This window comes from Rhodamnia argentea, chromosome 2 (genome assembly GCF_020921035.1).
Source record: "Rhodamnia argentea isolate NSW1041297 chromosome 2, ASM2092103v1, whole genome shotgun sequence".
NCBI lineage: Eukaryota > Viridiplantae > Streptophyta > Magnoliopsida > Myrtales > Myrtaceae > Rhodamnia > Rhodamnia argentea.
In genome coordinates, this window is record NC_063151.1 from 27,358,905 (window position 1) to 27,378,480 (window position 19,576).

At 41.2% G+C, this 19,576-nt stretch overlaps 2 protein-coding genes across 4 annotated transcripts; one reads left to right on the top strand and one right to left on the bottom strand.

Annotated features, from left to right (window-relative positions):
• Window positions 1-745: 745 nt before the first annotated feature.
• On the top strand, window positions 746-6,280 carry LOC115737390 (kinesin-like protein KIN-14Q). Of its 2 annotated transcripts, XM_030669493.2 has the most exons (16): window positions 746-1,086; window positions 1,194-1,271; window positions 1,426-1,485; window positions 1,598-2,004; window positions 2,102-2,312; window positions 2,394-2,470; window positions 2,548-2,647; window positions 2,725-2,823; window positions 2,914-3,090; window positions 3,233-3,518; window positions 3,727-3,888; window positions 4,026-4,241; window positions 4,334-4,371; window positions 4,556-4,719; window positions 4,854-4,979; window positions 5,127-6,280. In XM_030669493.2, exons 1-16 carry the CDS (start codon window positions 1,011-1,013, stop codon window positions 5,949-5,951), a joined length of 3,102 nt encoding a protein of 1,033 aa, XP_030525353.2. In that variant the 5' UTR covers window positions 746-1,010; the 3' UTR covers window positions 5,952-6,280. The 2 variants fall into 2 exon arrangements, with proteins under 2 accessions (XP_030525353.2, XP_030525354.2); XM_030669494.2 differs by lacking the exon at window positions 1,426-1,485 and having other exon boundaries at window positions 747-1,086.
• Window positions 6,281-6,367: 87 nt separating this feature from the next.
• On the bottom strand, window positions 6,368-10,582 carry LOC115737394 (endoplasmic reticulum oxidoreductin-1-like). 2 transcript variants are annotated; one of them, XM_030669501.2, is made up of 10 exons: window positions 10,247-10,582; window positions 9,740-9,871; window positions 8,999-9,257; window positions 8,506-8,616; window positions 8,166-8,284; window positions 7,663-7,767; window positions 7,353-7,555; window positions 6,987-7,110; window positions 6,713-6,891; window positions 6,368-6,615 (listed from the first exon to the last, which is right to left on the bottom strand). In XM_030669501.2, exons 1-10 carry the CDS (start codon window positions 10,430-10,432, stop codon window positions 6,597-6,599), a joined length of 1,437 nt encoding a protein of 478 aa, XP_030525361.1. In that variant the 5' UTR covers window positions 10,433-10,582; the 3' UTR covers window positions 6,368-6,596. The 2 variants fall into 2 exon arrangements, with proteins under 2 accessions (XP_030525361.1, XP_030525360.1); XM_030669500.2 differs by having other exon boundaries at window positions 6,713-6,897; window positions 10,247-10,581.
• Window positions 10,583-19,576: the final 8,994 nt, after the last annotated feature.

The window sequence follows — 19,576 nt, forward strand, 5'->3', positions numbered from 1 at the left end:
TAGTTTTTATCCCATGGTTACAAGAAGTCCTATTCACGTTTATCTCACCCTTCCCATAAAAAATATTTATCCTATCTTGGGCATTATTCAAACATGGGATAGAATAAATTTGATCACATTCCGATTTTCATCTTGGTCACCAAACATAACCTTTTATATGTATAGAACGGGGTAGTCAAAAAAGCCCGAACCGACTTGGCTCGAAAATTCACCTAATTTTCAAGCCTATTCGGGCCGGGCTTCGATATTGTCCGCGTAAGGCTCGGGACAGGTTGGGGCAAGTCGGCTCTGACTTTTTTGACACCCACATTTTATTTTATTTTTTTGTTTTTATTTTATTTTTTATATTCTTTCATTCGATTGGCTTGTCAAGTGCTTTTGATTTTCCAAAAAAAAAAAGGAAAAAAAAGGAATCTGACCCCACCGGACTCGGCTTGAAGAGTTGGGGCATATGTAATTCGGGCTCGGGTCGAGCGAGGTATTGTTTAGTTTCGGGCCGGGCCGAGACCCGACTTGACTCTGCCCCATTGACACCCCTAGTATAGAGATAGTCTCCCCCTATTTCACCTAAGTCAACACATCTTAGCTTTGCCATCCAAACTTTTCTTGTTTGGTTTAATAAAAAAGAAAGGAAGGAAATGAAGGAAAATGGAAATATCTAATTTTCCTTCGAGCCAATGTCTGTTTTCCCCCAAAAGTTGGAGAAAACAGAAGGAAATTACCACGCGGACCATCGCTCCACGTCACCAAAAAGAACCGGAGGACCCACCCGATCATTTGACCCGCTTCGGGACTTTCAAATTTCGAAATATCCAACGGTCAATCGTGATACCCTTTATCGAACGAGGGTGACGAGATCAACGCCGTCCCAAATGAAAAAATCTTTCCCATCTCGTTTCTGATCTCATCATTCAATCCCAATTGACAAAAGATTCATCCAAAAAGGAACTCCGTTTCCCCTTTAACCCTTTGATTGCTCGTCATTCAAACAGTCTCGCTCTTTCTTATCCATGGAAGACCATCAATGGCGTGACCCACTTTTGCTCACCGACGTTTCTTGCCAGCAGCAGCATTCCGTCTCTCAAAGTGCGTTTTCAAGAACCCCAAAACTAATTTTTTTTCCGTCTTCTCCTTCTTTAGAACGTTGCTTTTTTCTTGCGGCGATTCATGGGATCCGCTTCTCAATTGGTTAGGCATGTCGAATTCATCCTCCGCCGGCCACTGCATTTCCGAAATGGCGGGTCTTGATTCGCGTTGCGATTCTAATGATGGTAAAATATGCAGATATATTTCTTTCGCCTTGAATTTCCTCTACACTTTACAAGAGACCGTTTCAAATGTAGCCATCATCTCATAGTTTGATAGTCATGTTTCCCTCCCTTTTGTGTGCTTAATTGTTGCTCCATATGGATGTCTGTTAGCAAGATCGAAGCGTCGAAACAAGTTGTGTAGAGAAATTTGGCGAGCTGGCTGCTCATGTTGCAGGCGACTAAGAAAGGAAAAGGAGTAACTCTTGCATATTTATGCAATGAAGGGTTAAGCTGACTATTTTATATAGGTTCATAATGTAGTCGATTTGATTTGTGGCTTGGTGCAGGTCCTTTGATGTTGGGGTTTTCATTGACCTCACCTGATCTAGTCATCTGTGCCGGTTCACCCGTTATTCCCAGCAGCAGCGGGTTTGGAGATTCTCCTGTGTTCTTTGAAAAGAGCAACTACTCACAGAATCTGGAGCATTCTGTTGAGCTTTCTCTGGACAACTGCATTCCAGAATCTGAAACCAAAGTAAATAGCAGAACTCCAGTTGTGAGGTTTTCAACAGTCTGTCAAACTTTTTGTCAAGTTTCATCTCCTGAAAGCTCCTTCGAGCTTCCTCCACCACCAGTGAGTGAGGACCATGAAATGCAAGGCCCCCTTCCTGCGGTACAAGCCGATTTGGGCTCCAACAGTGTGACCACAATTGGCACTGAAAATGATGGAGCGGCAAGTCTCGACTCACCTGAGGTGTTGCCTCTTGTGAATTTTATCCATTCAGCTATATAAATAACTAGACTGACAAACCTAGGTACTGACTGGAAATTTCTTCATTAAATTTACTAAGGATGATGGCGGTTGCAAATTTGAAGGAGAGCTCCAGGAGTTAGTGAGGAGCTACAAGAGTCAAAAAAAGGAACTAATGGAGACAAGGAGGGCAATGGAAGAGCTTAAAAGAGAGAATCAACTGAAAAGCAGAGAATGCCAAGAGGCATGGAAATCTCTACAGGAGCTTCAAAATGAGCTCATGCGCAAGTCGATGCATGTTGGGTCCTTGGGTAAGGAAAATTTCATTTTATCTGTGATTGTTAATTTCAAAAAAAAAAATACTTGATTTTTTTATGGACTTTTAAATGCAGCTTTTGCCATAGAGGGACAAGTGAAAGAGAAGAGCAAGTGGTTCTCTTCGCTTAGAGACTTGACTAGAAAATTGAAGGTATCCAATTTTTCAAGATAAGATTTTGAGTAGCAAAACTATGGTTCTATTGCATTGATAGGAAGTCAATTTGGCAGATTTTGAAAATGGAGCGAATTTCACTTTCTGAGGAAGCTTCAGCGTACAGAAAGTGCCTTGAAGAAATGAAAGTTGTCGGCTGCACCATTCAGTCCACGAGTGAATTCCCTTCTTCTCTCTCCTGCTATGCTTGTACTGCTTTCATCTTCTTCAACATTTAGACTTTTTTTTTGCAGTTGATCAACAAACTAAATCACATGAGGATCTCAAGACAAAGTTACTTGAAGGGGCTAAACAACGGAAAGAACTTTACAATAAGGTTTTGGAGTTGAAAGGTTAGTTACTAACTTATCCAAACGACTATTAAGATCAAAAGGAAGCCAAAGAGTCACCTCAATTAACACCTTGGCTTTTCTTACTTTCAGGAAACATAAGGGTGTTCTGTCGGTGTAGGCCTCTTAATGTTGAAGAAATTGCCACAGGAGCTTCAGTGGCAGTCGACTTTGAATCTTCAAATGAGGGCGAACTAACTATTAAGTCAAATGGTGCCTTTAGAAGGAACTTCAAGTTTGATGCTGTCTTTGGTCCCCAAGCAGATCAAGGTAGTAAAATATCTGAAAATAAAGGGTAGATTCCTAGAAAATATTTTATTAGAATTTGGCAGTTGGTTAATGTGTCATCTGTAGAAAATATTTTATTAGAATTTGGCAGTTGGTTAATGTGTCATCTGTGTTTGTCATGTAGTGGATGTTTTTGAAGATACAGCTCCGTTTGCAACATCAGTTCTAGATGGGTACAATGTTTGTATATTTGCTTATGGTCAGACTGGAACTGGAAAAACTTACACAATGGAGGGAACCAAGACTGCTCGTGGAGTCAATTATAGGACTCTAGAGGAGCTGTTTCGCATAATCAGGGAGCGGCAACAACTTTTCCAATATGACATTTCTGTTAGTGTTTTGGAAGTCTACAATGAACAGATAAGAGATTTGCTTGTCCCTGGAAATCAGCCAGGAGTCCCTGCAAAGAGGTATGCACATTAAAGAGATAGTTACCATATTACCCTTAAAGATCTCCAGTGAAATGCAAATTCTCGCATAAATAAAACTTTGATTGTAAACTGTTCCTTAGTCTTTGTGCAATCAGACAGATATTCATTTAACCGTCTTTCATCGTGACAAAACTTGAGAGCATCATGCTTGGATTTCTTAAACAAAGAATCTTCCTTTCTTGGCTAGGCTAGAGATAAGACAATTGAGTGAAGGAATGCATCATGTACCTGGACTGGTTGAAGCACATGTAAGCAACATGCATGAGGTTTGGGAAGTTCTACAGGCAGGAAGCAATGCTAGAGCTGTTGGCTCAACAAATGCTAATGAGCACAGCAGTCGATCCCACTGGTCTGTTCTTTCTTCAGTTTGTTCATCTCCTCAATAAATAGCAGAATACCTTACGGAGCAACATGCGTGTGCTGATTATACATTACTGGATATGTGGTGTAATCATGCTCATTCGAAATTGTGGTTCTTTCATCTAGCATACATTGTGTGATGGTAAAAGGGGAAAACTCATTAACTGGAGAATGCACGAGAAGCAAGCTGTGGTTGGTGGACTTAGCTGGAAGTGAACGGATAGCAAAGACAGAAGTTCAGGGAGAACGGCTCAAGGAAGCTCAAAATATCAATAGATCTCTGTCTGCACTTGGTGATGTCATATCTGCTCTTGCTACTAAAAGCCCACATGTTCCTTTCAGGTTACAGAAATACCCGTCTTTCATCTTTTTAAGTCCACACGTCATTTGCATATGATTTTGTCCTAATTTTTTTCTGCCATTTATTTGTGAAGGAACTCCAAGCTTACCCACTTGCTTCAAGACTCACTAGGTACCTATTTACCAAAAAAGTTGGCATTAACAAATTCAATATTAGATGGCAGTAGCAGGGCCAGTAGTTGTGATAGATCTTGCTTTTGTGTGCTCAATGTAAAGTTACCCTATTGCAAGTACAATTAAGAACCGTTAGTTTCGACAATAGAAACCGAGTAACCTGAGAACTTTCCGTTGGCCAGGAGGAGATTCGAAGGCGCTCATGTTTGTGCAGATCAGTCCTAATGAAAATGACTTGAGCGAGACTATATGCTCACTAAACTTTGCAAGTAGAGTTAAAGGCGTCGAGTTAGGTCCAGCGAAGAAGCAACTTGATTCTGCTGAATTTGTCAAGTACAAGCAAATGGTAACACATGTCCTGACCCACAAGTTTGATATACAAAGTTCTCCTTTTTCTTTGCGGGAGAATGTAGTCCATATAGTTATGCATGTATTTCTCATGCCACTGACTTGAATTTGTTGATGCAATTCAAATGTTAGGTTGAGAAAACAAAGCATGATATGAAGAGCAAGGATTTGCAAATTAAAAAGATGGAGGAAACAATCCATTGTCAGGATGCAAAAATTAAAGAAAGAGACCTTAAGAACAAGAATCTGCAGGAGAAGGTATAAAACTGCACTAATGCCTACTTGTCCAAGATAAGCCTCTCTGCTTCCGATATTATGCATGTTCTCTTCTGGGTAACTGTTGCGCAAACATTTTGTAAACGAAGTTCTCAACTTTCGGATCATTTCGATGCTTTTACTTTGCAGATAAAGGAACTTGAGTCTCAGCTTCTCGTTGAAAGAAAACTAGCTAGACAGCATGTCGACACAAAAATAGCGGAGCAGCATCAGCATCTGAAGCAGCAGGAAGAACAAAACTTGCAGACGAGGCCACCACTCACCAGTTGCCAACCAGGGAGCATCAAGGAAACTGCGAGTTTCACAATAAGCAAAGACCAAATGAATCTCAGCCAACCCCTTGCAGATGATTACAGCTACAAGCCCCCATTAATTCTTCCTGCTTCAGATGGTCATGCCAAATACAATGATTCCATGGAAAAGGAGAACATTCCTCTCGTACTTGGACAGCCATTGCTTCCAAAGAGGACAGGAAGATTCTCTATCTGCACGACAGCACGGCAAGTCCACGTGGCCCCAGCACCAAGGCGAAATTCCTTGATTCCATTGCCCTCAGCACCAAGTTCAACCCCTTGCCAAGCTTCATTAATTCCTTTACAGGAATGTCTCCTTGAAAAGAATGAATGTGAGGGTGGATCCGAGATGAGCTTTTTGCCAGAGAAGATCCCCTGCCACAGTCCAAAAGGAGTTAGAAGCGGGGGTAAGAAGATGAGCAGCGCGTTGCGAAGGAGCCTTCAGAAGAAAATGCATATGAAGTCGCCGATGAGAAAAGTTGGAGTCAATGTCGGAATGGAGAAGGTCAGAGTTTCTATCGGCAACAGAGGGAGGATTGCCCCGAGAATGTTCTTGGGAAGTAACAGAATAGCTAGAACCAAGGATATCCAGAATAAGCAGAGTCAAAGAGAGAAGGAGAGAGGATGGAACATCGGCACGGCTGGAAGAACTGCTATTTAAAACCCACAGTATCGAGCTTGAGCTTGTCCTTTTCATTTAAGTCTTTCTATTTCTTTCCTTCTCATTTTCTGGTTGATGCTTATCATCCTTGTTCTTGCACTGGCCGATAGCTTTCTTTATGTACAGAGCCACCATGTCAGGCAATTGTTTATGGTTCTCTGTTACATTGCTGTACATGACTTTCTAGATGCTACAGCAACCCTACACAAAGAATCTGGCTTTGGTGCAGTAGATTTGGCTTACTGACAGTAAGGTGTTAGCATGCGTTGCATCGTCTCCGTGAACATATTTGATTGAGGCAGTGAGTAGATTATTTTTCTTTTCTCCAATGCTTTTGATTCGTGTATTCATCTTGATGCCAGGTTCCTAAAACTCAACTCCCCCGTCTGAGTCTGAAAAATCAATGTGGCTACACTTGAAAAATGGCTTTCGATCTTGCGATTTCAAACAGAAAATCTACTTGATCGCCCAGCTCTTGGCAGTAATGGGCCATCAAAGAGACTGTACATTGCTATATTTCCTTTCATTGTCAGTTTTTACACTTGAATCCTCCTACTTGTGTTGGAATCGGAAGGGGTTTGGACAACAAGATGGTTAATATCAATCAACACTAAACCCTGTCAACGCTGGACGAGAATGGAATGGTCAAGAGAATCTTGTAAACCTGCCAAACAACAGAAAAAAGTTTAGCGATCCTCAACATAAACAAAATGGCAAGCAAATTAGATGATGATAATTGTGTCGAAAATCACACGGCATACCAGCCCCCTGGGATTAATTCCCATAACCCATGCCATTTGGTAATGTCATAAGCAGCTGGATCAGAACGGTGCACTTTCCCAGGCTTCTCTGACAGCGACCCCCATTCATGGACAAATTGGATAGATTCAGAGAGCCGACTGAGCAGATTTACAAGAGCTATCACTTCATTTCTTTGCAGTTGCACCTATAAAAATAGAATTGGTCATGAAAATACGAGCAAGTGGGAATCATTAATTTGAGGAAATTGTAATTAAGGGGCATGGAGAAACCTACCGATGTATCCGGTTCGTTTTGAATGTCAACTGAGAAGAGGATCTTTAATGCAGTTCCAAGGCCGAGAACCTGGAGCTTCCCCCATAATCGACACTTCTCACAGCCGACACAATCCATCAATGCACTGCAGTAAGGTCATGTGATGGAGTGTTCACAATGGAGAGAAGGAAAGTAGTTCTTTTTTCCTTTTCAAGGAAGGGGTGGGTGGATGAGGTTCATGGGGCTAGTAGGGGCAATAAGGGGGGAAAGGCATGACTAGATGCTATGTAAGGCCTAACGCCACAGGAGCAGTACCATCTATTGACTAGTAACCAACCCTCGCTCTCAAACTTGCAACGTTCTATCAGCTTAAAAGTTGAAACTAACCTAATATTTCTGAACTGCCTCTGAAGTGTCTGCTTCAACTGAGGTCCACTTTTACCCTTCCACAACTTAGCCTCGTCAAATGGAAGAGGACAGGCAGCTTGTAGTTTGCGATCATAGAGCAACTGTTTCATTAAAAATAAAGTGCTGGCATCTTCAGCAGGATTACCAGTATCATACTCGGCCACCTCCAGATAATTAGCTGCCTAAGACACAAATGAAACATAAGTTATACATGCAAAAGACAGTTCTTAGCTAAATGACAAATGATTGAAAAGGAAGAAAGCCACACGGATTAATTTTACTCACTCACCTTAGTCACAGCACGAAGAACGAAAAGGAATGTGAAGTACAAGTTTCCAACACGATCAGGATATCGCACAACACGATCGTACATCATTTCCAGATTTTTACCCCACTGAAATAGCAGATAGAGATGTCAGCTAAAGCTTTGAGCAGCAAACAATCCGTAAATATTGCAAAGCATTTTCCATCAAAGAATCAATAAGATGATATGATACATATATATGCTTCTGGAGGATGTCCAATAAGAAGGGCCGTAGATCCAGCTTATTGTTACTAAAGATGTGGGTTTCTATTTTCCACTAACACAAAGAATTAGCCAGGACATCAGAGCTTGCTGGCTTTCTACTGCCTAATGTTACTATAGAGGCCATTAGAGGATGATGAATACACAAGATGAAAAACAAAACAATTTATGAAAGAAACAATCCTGGTTGTGTGAATGAAACACTTCAGAAGAGAAAATTACTAATAGAGAGAACAAAAGTAGCAGGGAGGTCATGAAATAACAACCATATTTGCAGCTTCATCTAGGAGGTAATCGGCAGCTATGTGGATTGATATCGAGGAGTGAAGACCAGAGATCAATTTGTATAACACCTTTTTCTCCTGACAAACCTCTCCTGAAGTATCTGTCAATAAACCATCAAATCATGTAATTACCACAGACAAAAATCAAATGAGCAAGGAAAATCAGATGACTCTTACAATGACCATGGCAATTGGTCCACGAAGATGCAAAATCACCCTGATATTTTCAGAAAATAAGGAAGTTTCCTTTTTAAAACATTTCCAAAATGACAATGGAACAAGGACAAGATGACGGGCAATCTGTTATCAGCGTGGAACTCACACTTTGGACAATTCTCTGAGTAAATTGCATCCCATATCCTTCTGGCTGATGGACCTGTATAGCCAGTGTAGCGCTCTGGGTTTAGGAGAAGGTTAACATATGTCATTTCACCTGCAAATGAAAATTTTCAATATCACCATCCACTTTAAATGAACTTTGCAGATGAAGGCAGTTTCAATTTTGAGGATAATATCATAAAGGGGAGCTGGGATTAGATATGAGAAGCCTTGGCACATCCCATAAACAAATTTTGATGCACCTAGAAAGACTTGGAAGGGCCAAAGCAACTTCTACATTTATATTCCTATGATTGTGTGTAAGTATGCAGATACTTGCCGTCCCCCGAAGGAAATAAAAAAAAAATCTAGATCAATGGGGAGCAAGAAAGGCAAATGATAACTTCAACCAACTAATGCCCAAGATTAAACAGTGTGCATTTGGGAAACATAGTCACTTACTATTATCTGTGCACTCAAAAAACATTGTCACTTACTATTATCTGTTTCATCATCACTAGTCCAGGGGTTATCTGCTTCGACCCATCCTCTGAAAGTTCTACTATCCAATGTGCGGTCAACAATGGCTTGTGGCTTTCCCTCTTGACACTGTAAAGTGTCAGATGGGAGATCGTGCTTCAAGGAGTTCCGAAAAGGCTCAGGAAATTCATTTTCTGGGCATTCACAAACACTGCAATCTCGCAAGCGGCACATACCATCATCAGGCCAGAAAGGGCAGTCACACCAAAGTTTCACCTGACATATGAAAGGGCACATAACATGAGGTCCAATAAGGGACAAATCTCACAAAACATATATGTTCCACCAAACCTATGCAGGAAGTATAGGAAGCATGTATGGGCCACTGGCTAGGTTCACTTTGAGCTGATACACTGTGGTCAGTTTACATATAAGCAGTACAAGTCCAATATGATTGTATTCATATGGAAGGATGCACACGTGTACGTTAGAAAAAACTTTTTAACACATTTCCAAGCCCAATGGATTAAGAACTAGAACAAAGGCAACACCGTCCAGAAATGCTGAAACTAAAGGGATAAAAACGGCAGTCCAACTAGTTCAAGATAAGGCTACATAAAGTCTGAAATGTTAACTGGCCTTCTCAGATATTTAGATTCTTTGAGATTCACAGGAAAGATTGCGGGAGAATTTTCCAGAAACTGCGTAGAATCCCATACTATAATTCACGACTATATAGAGACACAGACTTTACAGACCTTAAAGAATCTGAAAAAAGGAGTTCTGACAAGCTTCTGTAGCAGAGGATGCAAAACCTCTCCGTTTAGACTATTCACCGTCTCATACTCGCAACAACAGTCCTCAACAACGCCAGTATACTTCTGTAATTCCTGCATGCGCAACAATAAACCACAAAGTTAAACACGAACCTCGCAGAATGGAGAATCTGTTCACCTCCAATCCAAGCCAATTCCCCAGTCTAATCATGACGCGGATTACAGTCTTAATCGAATCACGACTCAAAGCCAACTACAGTAAGACCAACGGAAACGCATAATTTCAAGAAACGGTGCAGGAGCATCGGAAGACGATGAAACGGAAAAACGAACACGGTTCACCTAATCGCAAGATCCGTTCACCTTCAGCCACACCGTTCTCTGCCTATTCGACAAATGCAGCCGGAATCCGTGTTCAATGACGATTAAGATCGATCCATGCAAGAGCAACAAGCGCGTGAACGGCAGAAAGCAAAAACGAAACAGCACCTGAGGACAGCGACAGGAGCGATTGGTGAGGAGAGAGACGATACTCGCGGAGTTCCTGGAAGAAACTGCGAGGGCGATCGCCACTGAGATCAGAGGGACGAACACCGCGCACGAGCTCCATCTTCTTTCGCTTTGCTTCGCGCGATCGGCCTCCTTCACTTTGACCTCAGCCTTCGCCATCTCCATATCTCACCACAGAAGAATCATCCTCCGAGAAAAACTGCGCCCTTTTTTGTGGAAGGCCGTGATAAAAAAAAAACGCCCAAAGAATCAATTAATTGCATCGGAGCGATATTTCTACGTGGTCTAAATGATGCATGCAAGATTTTCTGGGCGACAGCTACAACTCGCAGACACGGGCGGACGACTCGACGCGACGCGCGTTCAAAAAGCCCGCGACACGTGGCGGATTGCAGGGGCGTGTCCCAATGTGCCGCGAGTGGGTCAATGGAAAAAAAAAATAAATTCTAATTAGCATAGACAGGGAGGGAAGATGGGGAAGGTCAACGCGGAAATGATTTCTTAATTTCGGTGACGTGCTGGGTCCAATGAGAGCGCGAGTGATGAAGACGCGCGCAGCTTCTCCGTGTCCTCATGTTCATGCGACGTCGTTGCGTCGACTTGGTGCGACGTCGTTGCGTCGACTTGGTGCGACGTGACTTTTACTTCTTCTCGGGTCAACAAGGACGGTTCCTTTCGGATAATTAGACTCGGCCCGCTGCATCGACCGCTAGCCCAGTGCACGGTGAGCTCTGTCTTGCATTCCGATCCGAGCACTCTTTTTTACCCTCGTCCATCTACCTAGCAAACCCCTGAATTACGGAAATCTCCGTGATTGTAAGTTTCGATAGCCAATAGTAATTTTCGCTATTGTCACTTAGGTAAATTTTCTAATGGCCTAGTAATAATACAATGTTATTAGGGTTTAGAGATCGATGCCCTTCAAGATCAAGAGAATAAAGAGTTCGCGACGAACGGTTAAATGGATCGTCGTTGGCCTACGTTTTTTCGTTTTGGAAGTGGAAAATATGCCAGGGGATAACGATGAGAGCAGGTAAAAAAGCTGGAGGGAGGGGGAATTTTCCAAGTGCGAACGTGATGGGCCATGTCCACATGTCGCTGGCAAAAGGCAAAGCCCATTTGAAGATGGGCCTACTTGCTACCGAAGGCTAGGAGAGCGTATCTTCTCTGCGTCTGTGGTCAACGAGTTGACGGGTCTCTCACATGCCCATTCACATGGATGACCTCGTGCAGAGACTTGATTCTCTGGCTGTTTTTAGAGACATGAGGGGCAGGAGAGGACTAGGAAACTGGAGAACCAAGCCTATTCTTCTGAATGGAGCAATGGAAGGAAGGATCGCCCCCGCCCGGAGCAATTCACGACGAACTGAGCAGTTTTGAGTTTTTGCATGGCCCGGAACATTAGGCGCATCCTCGAGAGTTCAACGACCCAAAGCAATCCTAAGAACTTGAAGCAACTTGATTGAACTCACGCTAGTTAGGTCGTGTTCCTTTCGAGATGTCTGGGACTAAATGTGAAAACGAAGTCGCAATTTCTCGTCGTCTGGCGGGTGTCATCATCCGTTATTTCCACGGCTACTTCTAAAGCTTGAGCTGTCAAACTCCACCATGAGGATTACACTCTATGGTCGAATACATGTGATGCGTACGCAAGGACTGCGAAACTTTAGATGACGGGCAAGGCTAATATTAGGTGTCGATGAGACCCATATGTTTAAAAATGCTCGCTCGCCGTCTGTGTAAGGGGACTTCACCGGCAATCCGCGTATCGCCGGTCGAGTTATGCTGGGCTTCTATTCGAATCATGATGGTATGAAATTAATTTTTCCATTTATCTCTTCTTCATGAAACTATAAAGGGTGGTTGGAGAGAGGGAGAGGGAGAGGGAGAGGGAGAGAGAGATGAATGATAACTGAAATAACTATGCCAATCAAGTTGTGGAAGTTGGGCGTGTCGGGGTTCCATTGCATGGTGTGTGCTGTGCTGTTGGCTTGGACTCATTCTAACCCCATCTTCATTCGGGCAGGCCAAACAAAGACACCACCATCAATCATCATCTTTCTCTCCACGTATAATTTGCTTGTCGATTTGACTTATGTATGTATGTATGAACGATCCAAAATCGACCCGACCTGGTGGATCGCCCCCCGACCAACAGAAGCTTCGGCCAACTGTATTATGTGCTACATTATTACCCGGTTTACTCCCTTTCGTTCGGGCGTTCCTAACTTGGCATCTCTTGATTATAACCTCAACACTCACTATACTTAGTCCCATGTTCTGTCTCTTTGCCCCACCCCCCCAAAAAAATGCATTCTAGTGGACCGAACAAATCATGTTTCGGTAAGGAAAATGCTTGCATTTCCGTGCCGTCTGATTAGAAAACTGTAAAATCTCAGCCACAAATTGCAATAATGAAAAAGAAAAGATTATAAGTCAAAGTGGGGCCCTCCTCTGATTTGTGGCTGAAATTTCACCATTTTACTGTCATCGCTTGCTCCACTGTCATATTGGTTGCTCCCTTTTGGTAATGATAAAGTTCACATCGAATCTCGTCGATTAATAACATATGCACCCCCACACATGTCCCACGTTATGATCGACTTGACTTATGTACTACATAAGATATTGTCTCTCGTTAGGTTGAAACGGAATTTTTTTTCTTTTTTGATCATGGGATCTAAGTTAATGATTAGCAGTACTTTCTAATGATAATAAAACAGTTGGAACGGATCGATGCATGTGACAATGTGGACAGGTGAGGAGGAAGGCTTGGGGAAACCAACATTAAACTTATGTTCATTAATTAAATCCCCAATGATTAGGGTTCAAGGCCTCCAAGTTCATTCGATGCAGTCGATTAGCGGATCGGTACGTTGCATCCGGAAGAAGCAGAGAATATAAACCGGAGGATGTCTTTGAGTCTAGCTTCTTATCCTGGCTCGTGCATTGTACATACGCACACATTCACGATACTGTTGCTCGTTGAAAAAAGTTTCAAATGATGCCACCCACGTTGGACAAGATCCTTAATCTCCATTCGTTGTCTCCTTATGATACTCCAATCGTCCATCTCGTCCAACCCCACATGCAAATGTTCGTTTGAATTCGTGACCAAAGTACATCGGGGGTTGAGATTGTCGGGGCGCCGATCGCAACTCCGTGTGGAAAGACAGAACCCTTAACTCCACGATACTTCGGTCGAGCACAGGCCGGTAGGATAGAGGAACCCGCGATATCGTTCTCCTCCTTCGCTATCAATTAGCTACACACATCGCTTGATGACTCGTACCGTAGGTCGATTTCAGAGTTCGGAGACACATGGTAGACAATCCCCACTATTTGGATAGTGTTCATTGAATGACTCGTCATTAAGCGAATCGCCATCATTTAATCACTTGGAGGGCAAGCGCTTAATTAAAAGTTTTGCAAGTTTGATGACTTCATGGCGGGCCTCGGTCATGGAAGGGGAGGCTCATGCTCGTGAAAATTAACAAGAAAAAGAAACATTACACATGGGGAAGTCATAAGAACAAACATGGTGCCATGTCTATCGCTGCATGTCACGTGCTTTTGCCACTGGCCTGTGCTCTAAAGTGCAATCATGCACGTAGTTTATAAGTGAATTAACCCTAATGAATTGTCGAAACTTGTGTCATGTGATTTAGATTTTTATATCGATTTCGAAAGTTTTGTCAATAGAGGATCGTCATCAACTTTGAAGCCCATACTTTAGTGTCGACTGCTTTAGGGTGAAACTCTTCACCGTTCCTTGCTCGTTGTCGGCCAAATTCTATTGTTCCGACAACGAGCAAGGAAGGGAGTAGTAATATTCAGAAATTAGAGTGATTCACCCACTTTTCTCTCATTAAGTTATTACATAGTCTTGAGTTACCGACATTCATTTGAGTTTACTGACTTTATTTGATATTTTTTTCTTACAAAAAAGAAAAAAGCTTGCCAACTTTTCTTATCGTGCAGAAATTTAACTTGCAATTCTTGGCAGCATCTTAATTATATAAGAGTCTGTTTGATAACTCGATTAATGTGTTGAAAACTGAAAATACAATACCTGACGAGATTAATCTTGTTCGATATGAAAGGATGGTAATTTAATATATAATAATTGAAAAGTCCAAGGACTTGTTAAGAGAGAGAAGTCTCCAAATAAATGTTGATAAGAGAGACAAGTAAAAATTGGTAAACGATAAGAAAATTAAAAAAAAATTAATAAGAAATCCAAATGAAAGTAGATGAGTAAGTTAAATAAGAATTGATAACCCAAAACTATTTGTTAAACTAACGAAAAATTAGTGAAAAGTCTTAAGCCTATTGCATGGATGGCTATTCAATACTAAAAGTTTCAATTTGGCCAATTTAGTCATAAACCTTTTTGATAATTTATAAATTTAGTCATTCTGGTCAATTTTGGCTAGAAATCGCAAATGTAGACGTCGGCTATCCTATGTGACACAACCGACATTGAAATGAATTTTTATTTTATACATATTTTTAAATTTTCTTTATTTTTTTAATATTCTTTTTGTCGTTGTGGCTAGTGACCTTCATTGACTATTGCTCAAGGGTCGCCCACAATAAAAGAAAAAAATTTTAAAAAATTTGCAAAAATTATCTATGTCGACGTCGGCTATACTACATGGCAATGCTGGCATCTACATTAGTAATTTCTAGCTTAAATTGATCGGAATGATCGAATTGAAAAATTATCAAAAGATTTAGAACTAAATTGGTCAAATTAAAAGGTTTATAATTGAATTAGCATTTGTACAATAGGTCTAGAAAATTTTTGGTAATTTTTTTATTAATTTAATTGGAAAAAAAAGTTCATAAGCCGTTGAAATAAACATTGGTATTCCTATAAGAGTTGGTAAATTTAAGATGTCGATTAAAATGACAAATGTAAAAGTTTGTGAATGATAAGAAACTTTGGTTATTTGTGGATTGTCCAAAATAGTTTCATAGAAGTGAGGGTAAATTATCAACGAGTTATTGAAAAATTAAATAAAAGGGTAATTTTTTTCTGCAAAAGGACATCTTAAATGTCAATATTTGTGTACGGCACTCACTTTGGTGCTAATATTTTTTTTATCACTTTAGTTAAGTGCCAATTTTTTTAAAACGATTATTTAAGAGCCAACTCTGATGAGGTTGCCGGTATTTCTTATCGTTGGTACTAAAGTGATTGTTTTTTCTCCGATTTGATATTTAAGTGATCCTAAAAAAATATATTAGCACCAAAATGAGCGCTCATACACAAATATTGACACTTGAAACGTCCTCATGCCTAATTTTTTCTATCAATGTTCTTTTTTTTTTTTTTCCATTTGCACTTGTCAAGTCTTCGAAAATCTATCCGCACAGAAAGAAAGAAAATCCATCTTTCTACCAGGACAGTAGGTTAGCCCCTGTTGTCGTGATTTGAAGACATAATTCCCTTCAAGGGATGATCTCGCGAGTGGATGACCAATTTTTATCGAATGACTAACGTCCCTTGTGACAGCTCAGTTTCACTTCTGTTCTTGTTTTCCAGAGATGCAAGCAAACATTCCGTACTGATCAACGAACGACGGACGAAGAGCACCAGGCGGGGTGACCAGAGAGAGGGAGAGAGGAGTGCGAGAGAGAGATTCGAATGGCTTTCTCAGAATGTCAACACGTGGTGACGGGGGCTTTTCACGGAAGTTTCATTAGGCGACCTGGAAACTGCGTATTCCAACCGAGGACGAACACTGTTTTTACCGTACCAATTATTGTTGGTCGCTTTCCCTTTCATTTCTCCAAAATGCATCGTACGCGGCCCAGAACGGCAGTGAAAAGAGTCGAATCATGTCGTTTCAAAGTGAATTTCGTGTTTCGGCAGTTGTTTTGGCGTGGTCGGAAATCTGGGGCGACAATTCCGGAAGCCTTTGTCGAGCCGGGCAACTCAAAGCCTTCCTCGTCTTTTGTACCTGTCCTCCTCCTCTCTCTCTCTCGCTCTCCCTTTCGGCCTCGAACTCGATGGAGCCGTCATGACTCGTGAGGAACCTAAAAATTCAAACTTTTTACGTACGTGCCAAACCTAATGCTCTCCTAATTGGGAATCTAACTAGGTTTGATTAACATCTTTGTACTCATCCTCCCGTCTACCTAATAAAATTGATACTTTGTTATTTTTCCCTTTTTTGTCATTGTGCATTCCGTGGTGACATCAATTCATCTACATATGTACTCTTTTGATTAATTAATAACTTGTAATCCCTCGGGCTCCTGATTGTCGAAACACGGTGCCAAATATCGATAGAATTACCAATAAAATCTCAAACCTATTGCAAGTATTCCAATTCAATCCTAAGCTCTTTTTTTTTTTTTTTTGCCAATAGAGTCCTAAATTTTTTTGCAATTATATCAATTCAATCTATTTTGACGGTTGGCACTGACGTTGCATTTTTAATAATATTTCAATATTTTTACGAAAATAATATTAAAAGAATAAAAAAAACTAAAAAAATGAAAAAAATTAAATTAATATTAAAACTTTGCCACGTTAGTGCAAGCACGCCAAGTGGATTGAATTTACATAATTGCAAAATGTTTAATTATCAATTGAGAAAAAAAGAAAGAAATTTAAGATTGAATTGGCACAATTATGATAGGTTCATGACTTTTTAAGGTAATCTTCTCACCAAACATCTGATCCGTTACATATTGAATGCGCATCATAGGTACGATTTTCAGTAAGGCCAAAACATGTTCTCAATCCGTGACTCGTGCCGAGATTTTACAGGATACATCTCATTTTTCGTGGTTTTTACTCGATAAAAGAGGATAGGCTGGCAACTTGTATATGATCATGGGACGTCTTTAATGAGTCGGTCATCTTCCATTCCTCTATGATCACGAGGAAGAGACAGATCAATAATTTTGGGAGGGCTGCATTATTGGCACCGGCAACTGCTGAATTTGCTAGGAAGGTGAAGCCACCATCCCATCACTTCTTTACCTAACAGTTGAAGATATATTTTTATTTAGCTCCCGGCGACATTATTTTATCATGATTATAAAGAAAAATAAAATAAAAACAAGGTCTATTTTTAAGTCTTGTCGATCAGAATTCACATACGAATTACGATCCCTCATAAAAATAAATGGGAATTTTCAACTTGATGGAGCGACAATGTAGGTCCAATGTTAACCACGTGGCAGACAGCATCACCCTCCCTTTCACGTGGGACCCCCAAACTGAGAGCGGGGAGATGCGCGCATTGGCCCATCACGTGGGTCCACCTCACCCCGATTTCTTTATCCTCTGCCCTTACCTTACGGACCAATAACATATTAATTCCCGACATCTATTTGTAAACATTAAGATTCACTCAAGAAGGTTCAACCAAATTTCACTGACCGCATATATTAACAAGAATTTCGTTTCACGAATGCTTCGGGATACCTGTTTAATAATGAGTTTTAATTTCCAAATCACCGATTGTCCCGGATTATGCACAATCATTGCATTAAGAATTGAACTATTTCTTATGAAATGTACTTAGCAAATGTTTCGGCAACGCTCGTTAACAAGGTCCGGACAACAATAATGAAAGATGGAGAACTCGATGGGTAGACCGAGTCGTGAAACAAGTCCCCGTTTTGCTGATGGCTTTTGTTGATCCATGCTCGACGCAACTTCTCATATGGCCACGGCCTTGCCACGAGTGAGCAATTCCTAGATTTGTCCCACAAGCGTGCTTCTCGCATTGGCCGCCAGAAGAATAAAAAATATATATACAGAGCAAAGTCGGCTGTATTATTCCGGGCGTAGGCTCCGGTAACTTTCGGCTCAAACAGTAATGGATGCACAAAAAGAAAACGACGGTACAAGATTCGTATATAATAATGGTTCTTGTGCCAACCCTCCACGTAGTTTCAACGCTGATAAGCTGGGCTCAGACTTTTGAAGGTCACCAAAGTCTTTAACCTCGCTCTCAAGCAACGGAACTTTTCTTAGTTCAGCAGCGCCGAAGCACCGTTCAAAGGCTGAGCAAAATTACTCAACCGGTCTTATACTTGGTATACGAATGGCAATTCAATCCCATACTTATCAAAATTTCCAATTTAGCCCCAATCATTTTGCACGAAATTCCCATGCTGTTGTTTCGATCAATCTTTACTTGAAAATCGCGGACGTGACGATTCAATCATCACCGGCCGTCCTACGCGACGCACTGTTAGACCAGCGATTCCTGATGAGGATTGATCGGAACAGCTTTATTAGGATCTCGTGCAAAGATTTAGAGTTAAATTGATAAAATTAAAAAAATTTAAGGTTGGATGGGCACCTGTACCTGGCCTTGTCGGACAATTTCACAAATCTTGGACTGAGGCAGCAATATATTGTGGTGGATATCGAGATTTGATAGCTCCATCTGCCCTCGAAGTGATGAATTCAATGGGCTGCAGAAGATATCCATGCATTGGGGGGCCTGCGTTTTCTTTGATGCGGTGTCGTTTTGACCATTGAATGGATCACAGAGTAAAAGATCGAATTATCCACCGATTCTCATCAGATCAGTAAATGCACAAGGACTGAGTTCCTCCCTAGGGTGAGGAATCCTGAGGAGGACCATTGGTTTTTCAGCTAAATCAACACATCTTAGCTTCGCCATCCCCGTATATTAAAAGAAGATACGAGAGAATCAAGGATTCAATACGGTAACTTGAAGAGATCGCGCAATAGCGCCTCCGAGAGAAAGCACAAAATCAGTGCTAACTTAGATATTAAAATTTAAGATTAATATCACGAAAAATCCCAAACTATTACTCCCGTGATAAATTTACCATAAATTATTTTTTTAATCACAAAAAATCCCAACCCAGTACACTTGTGATAATTTATTCATACAAGGCCAATGAATCAATTTCAATATCCGACGAGAATCCGGTACACCATTTAAGCACACGAGATCCCCATACTATCTGTTTACAACTGGGACCAGACATGGTGTCATTTTCAGCGGAGCAAGTTAGTGTAGCGACTAACGTTGTGTTAAAGTCATTGCTCGGTTAAGTGCTGCTAGTGTCGTGCAGCCAACAAGGCGTCGCCTTCTATGGAGATTTCCATTTCTCGAGACTTTAAAGCGCGAACAATTCAACTAATTGAACATTTATCTTTCAATTCACAGCTCCTAATCTAATGCACCCCCAACGCGGCATAAAATGACAAATTTTTTTTTTGTCAGCGGCCTTCAATGCTCCGAACCCTCCCCCCCCTCATCCCAATTTCCTCGTTCCCCACAATAATGAATTCGGGTCCAT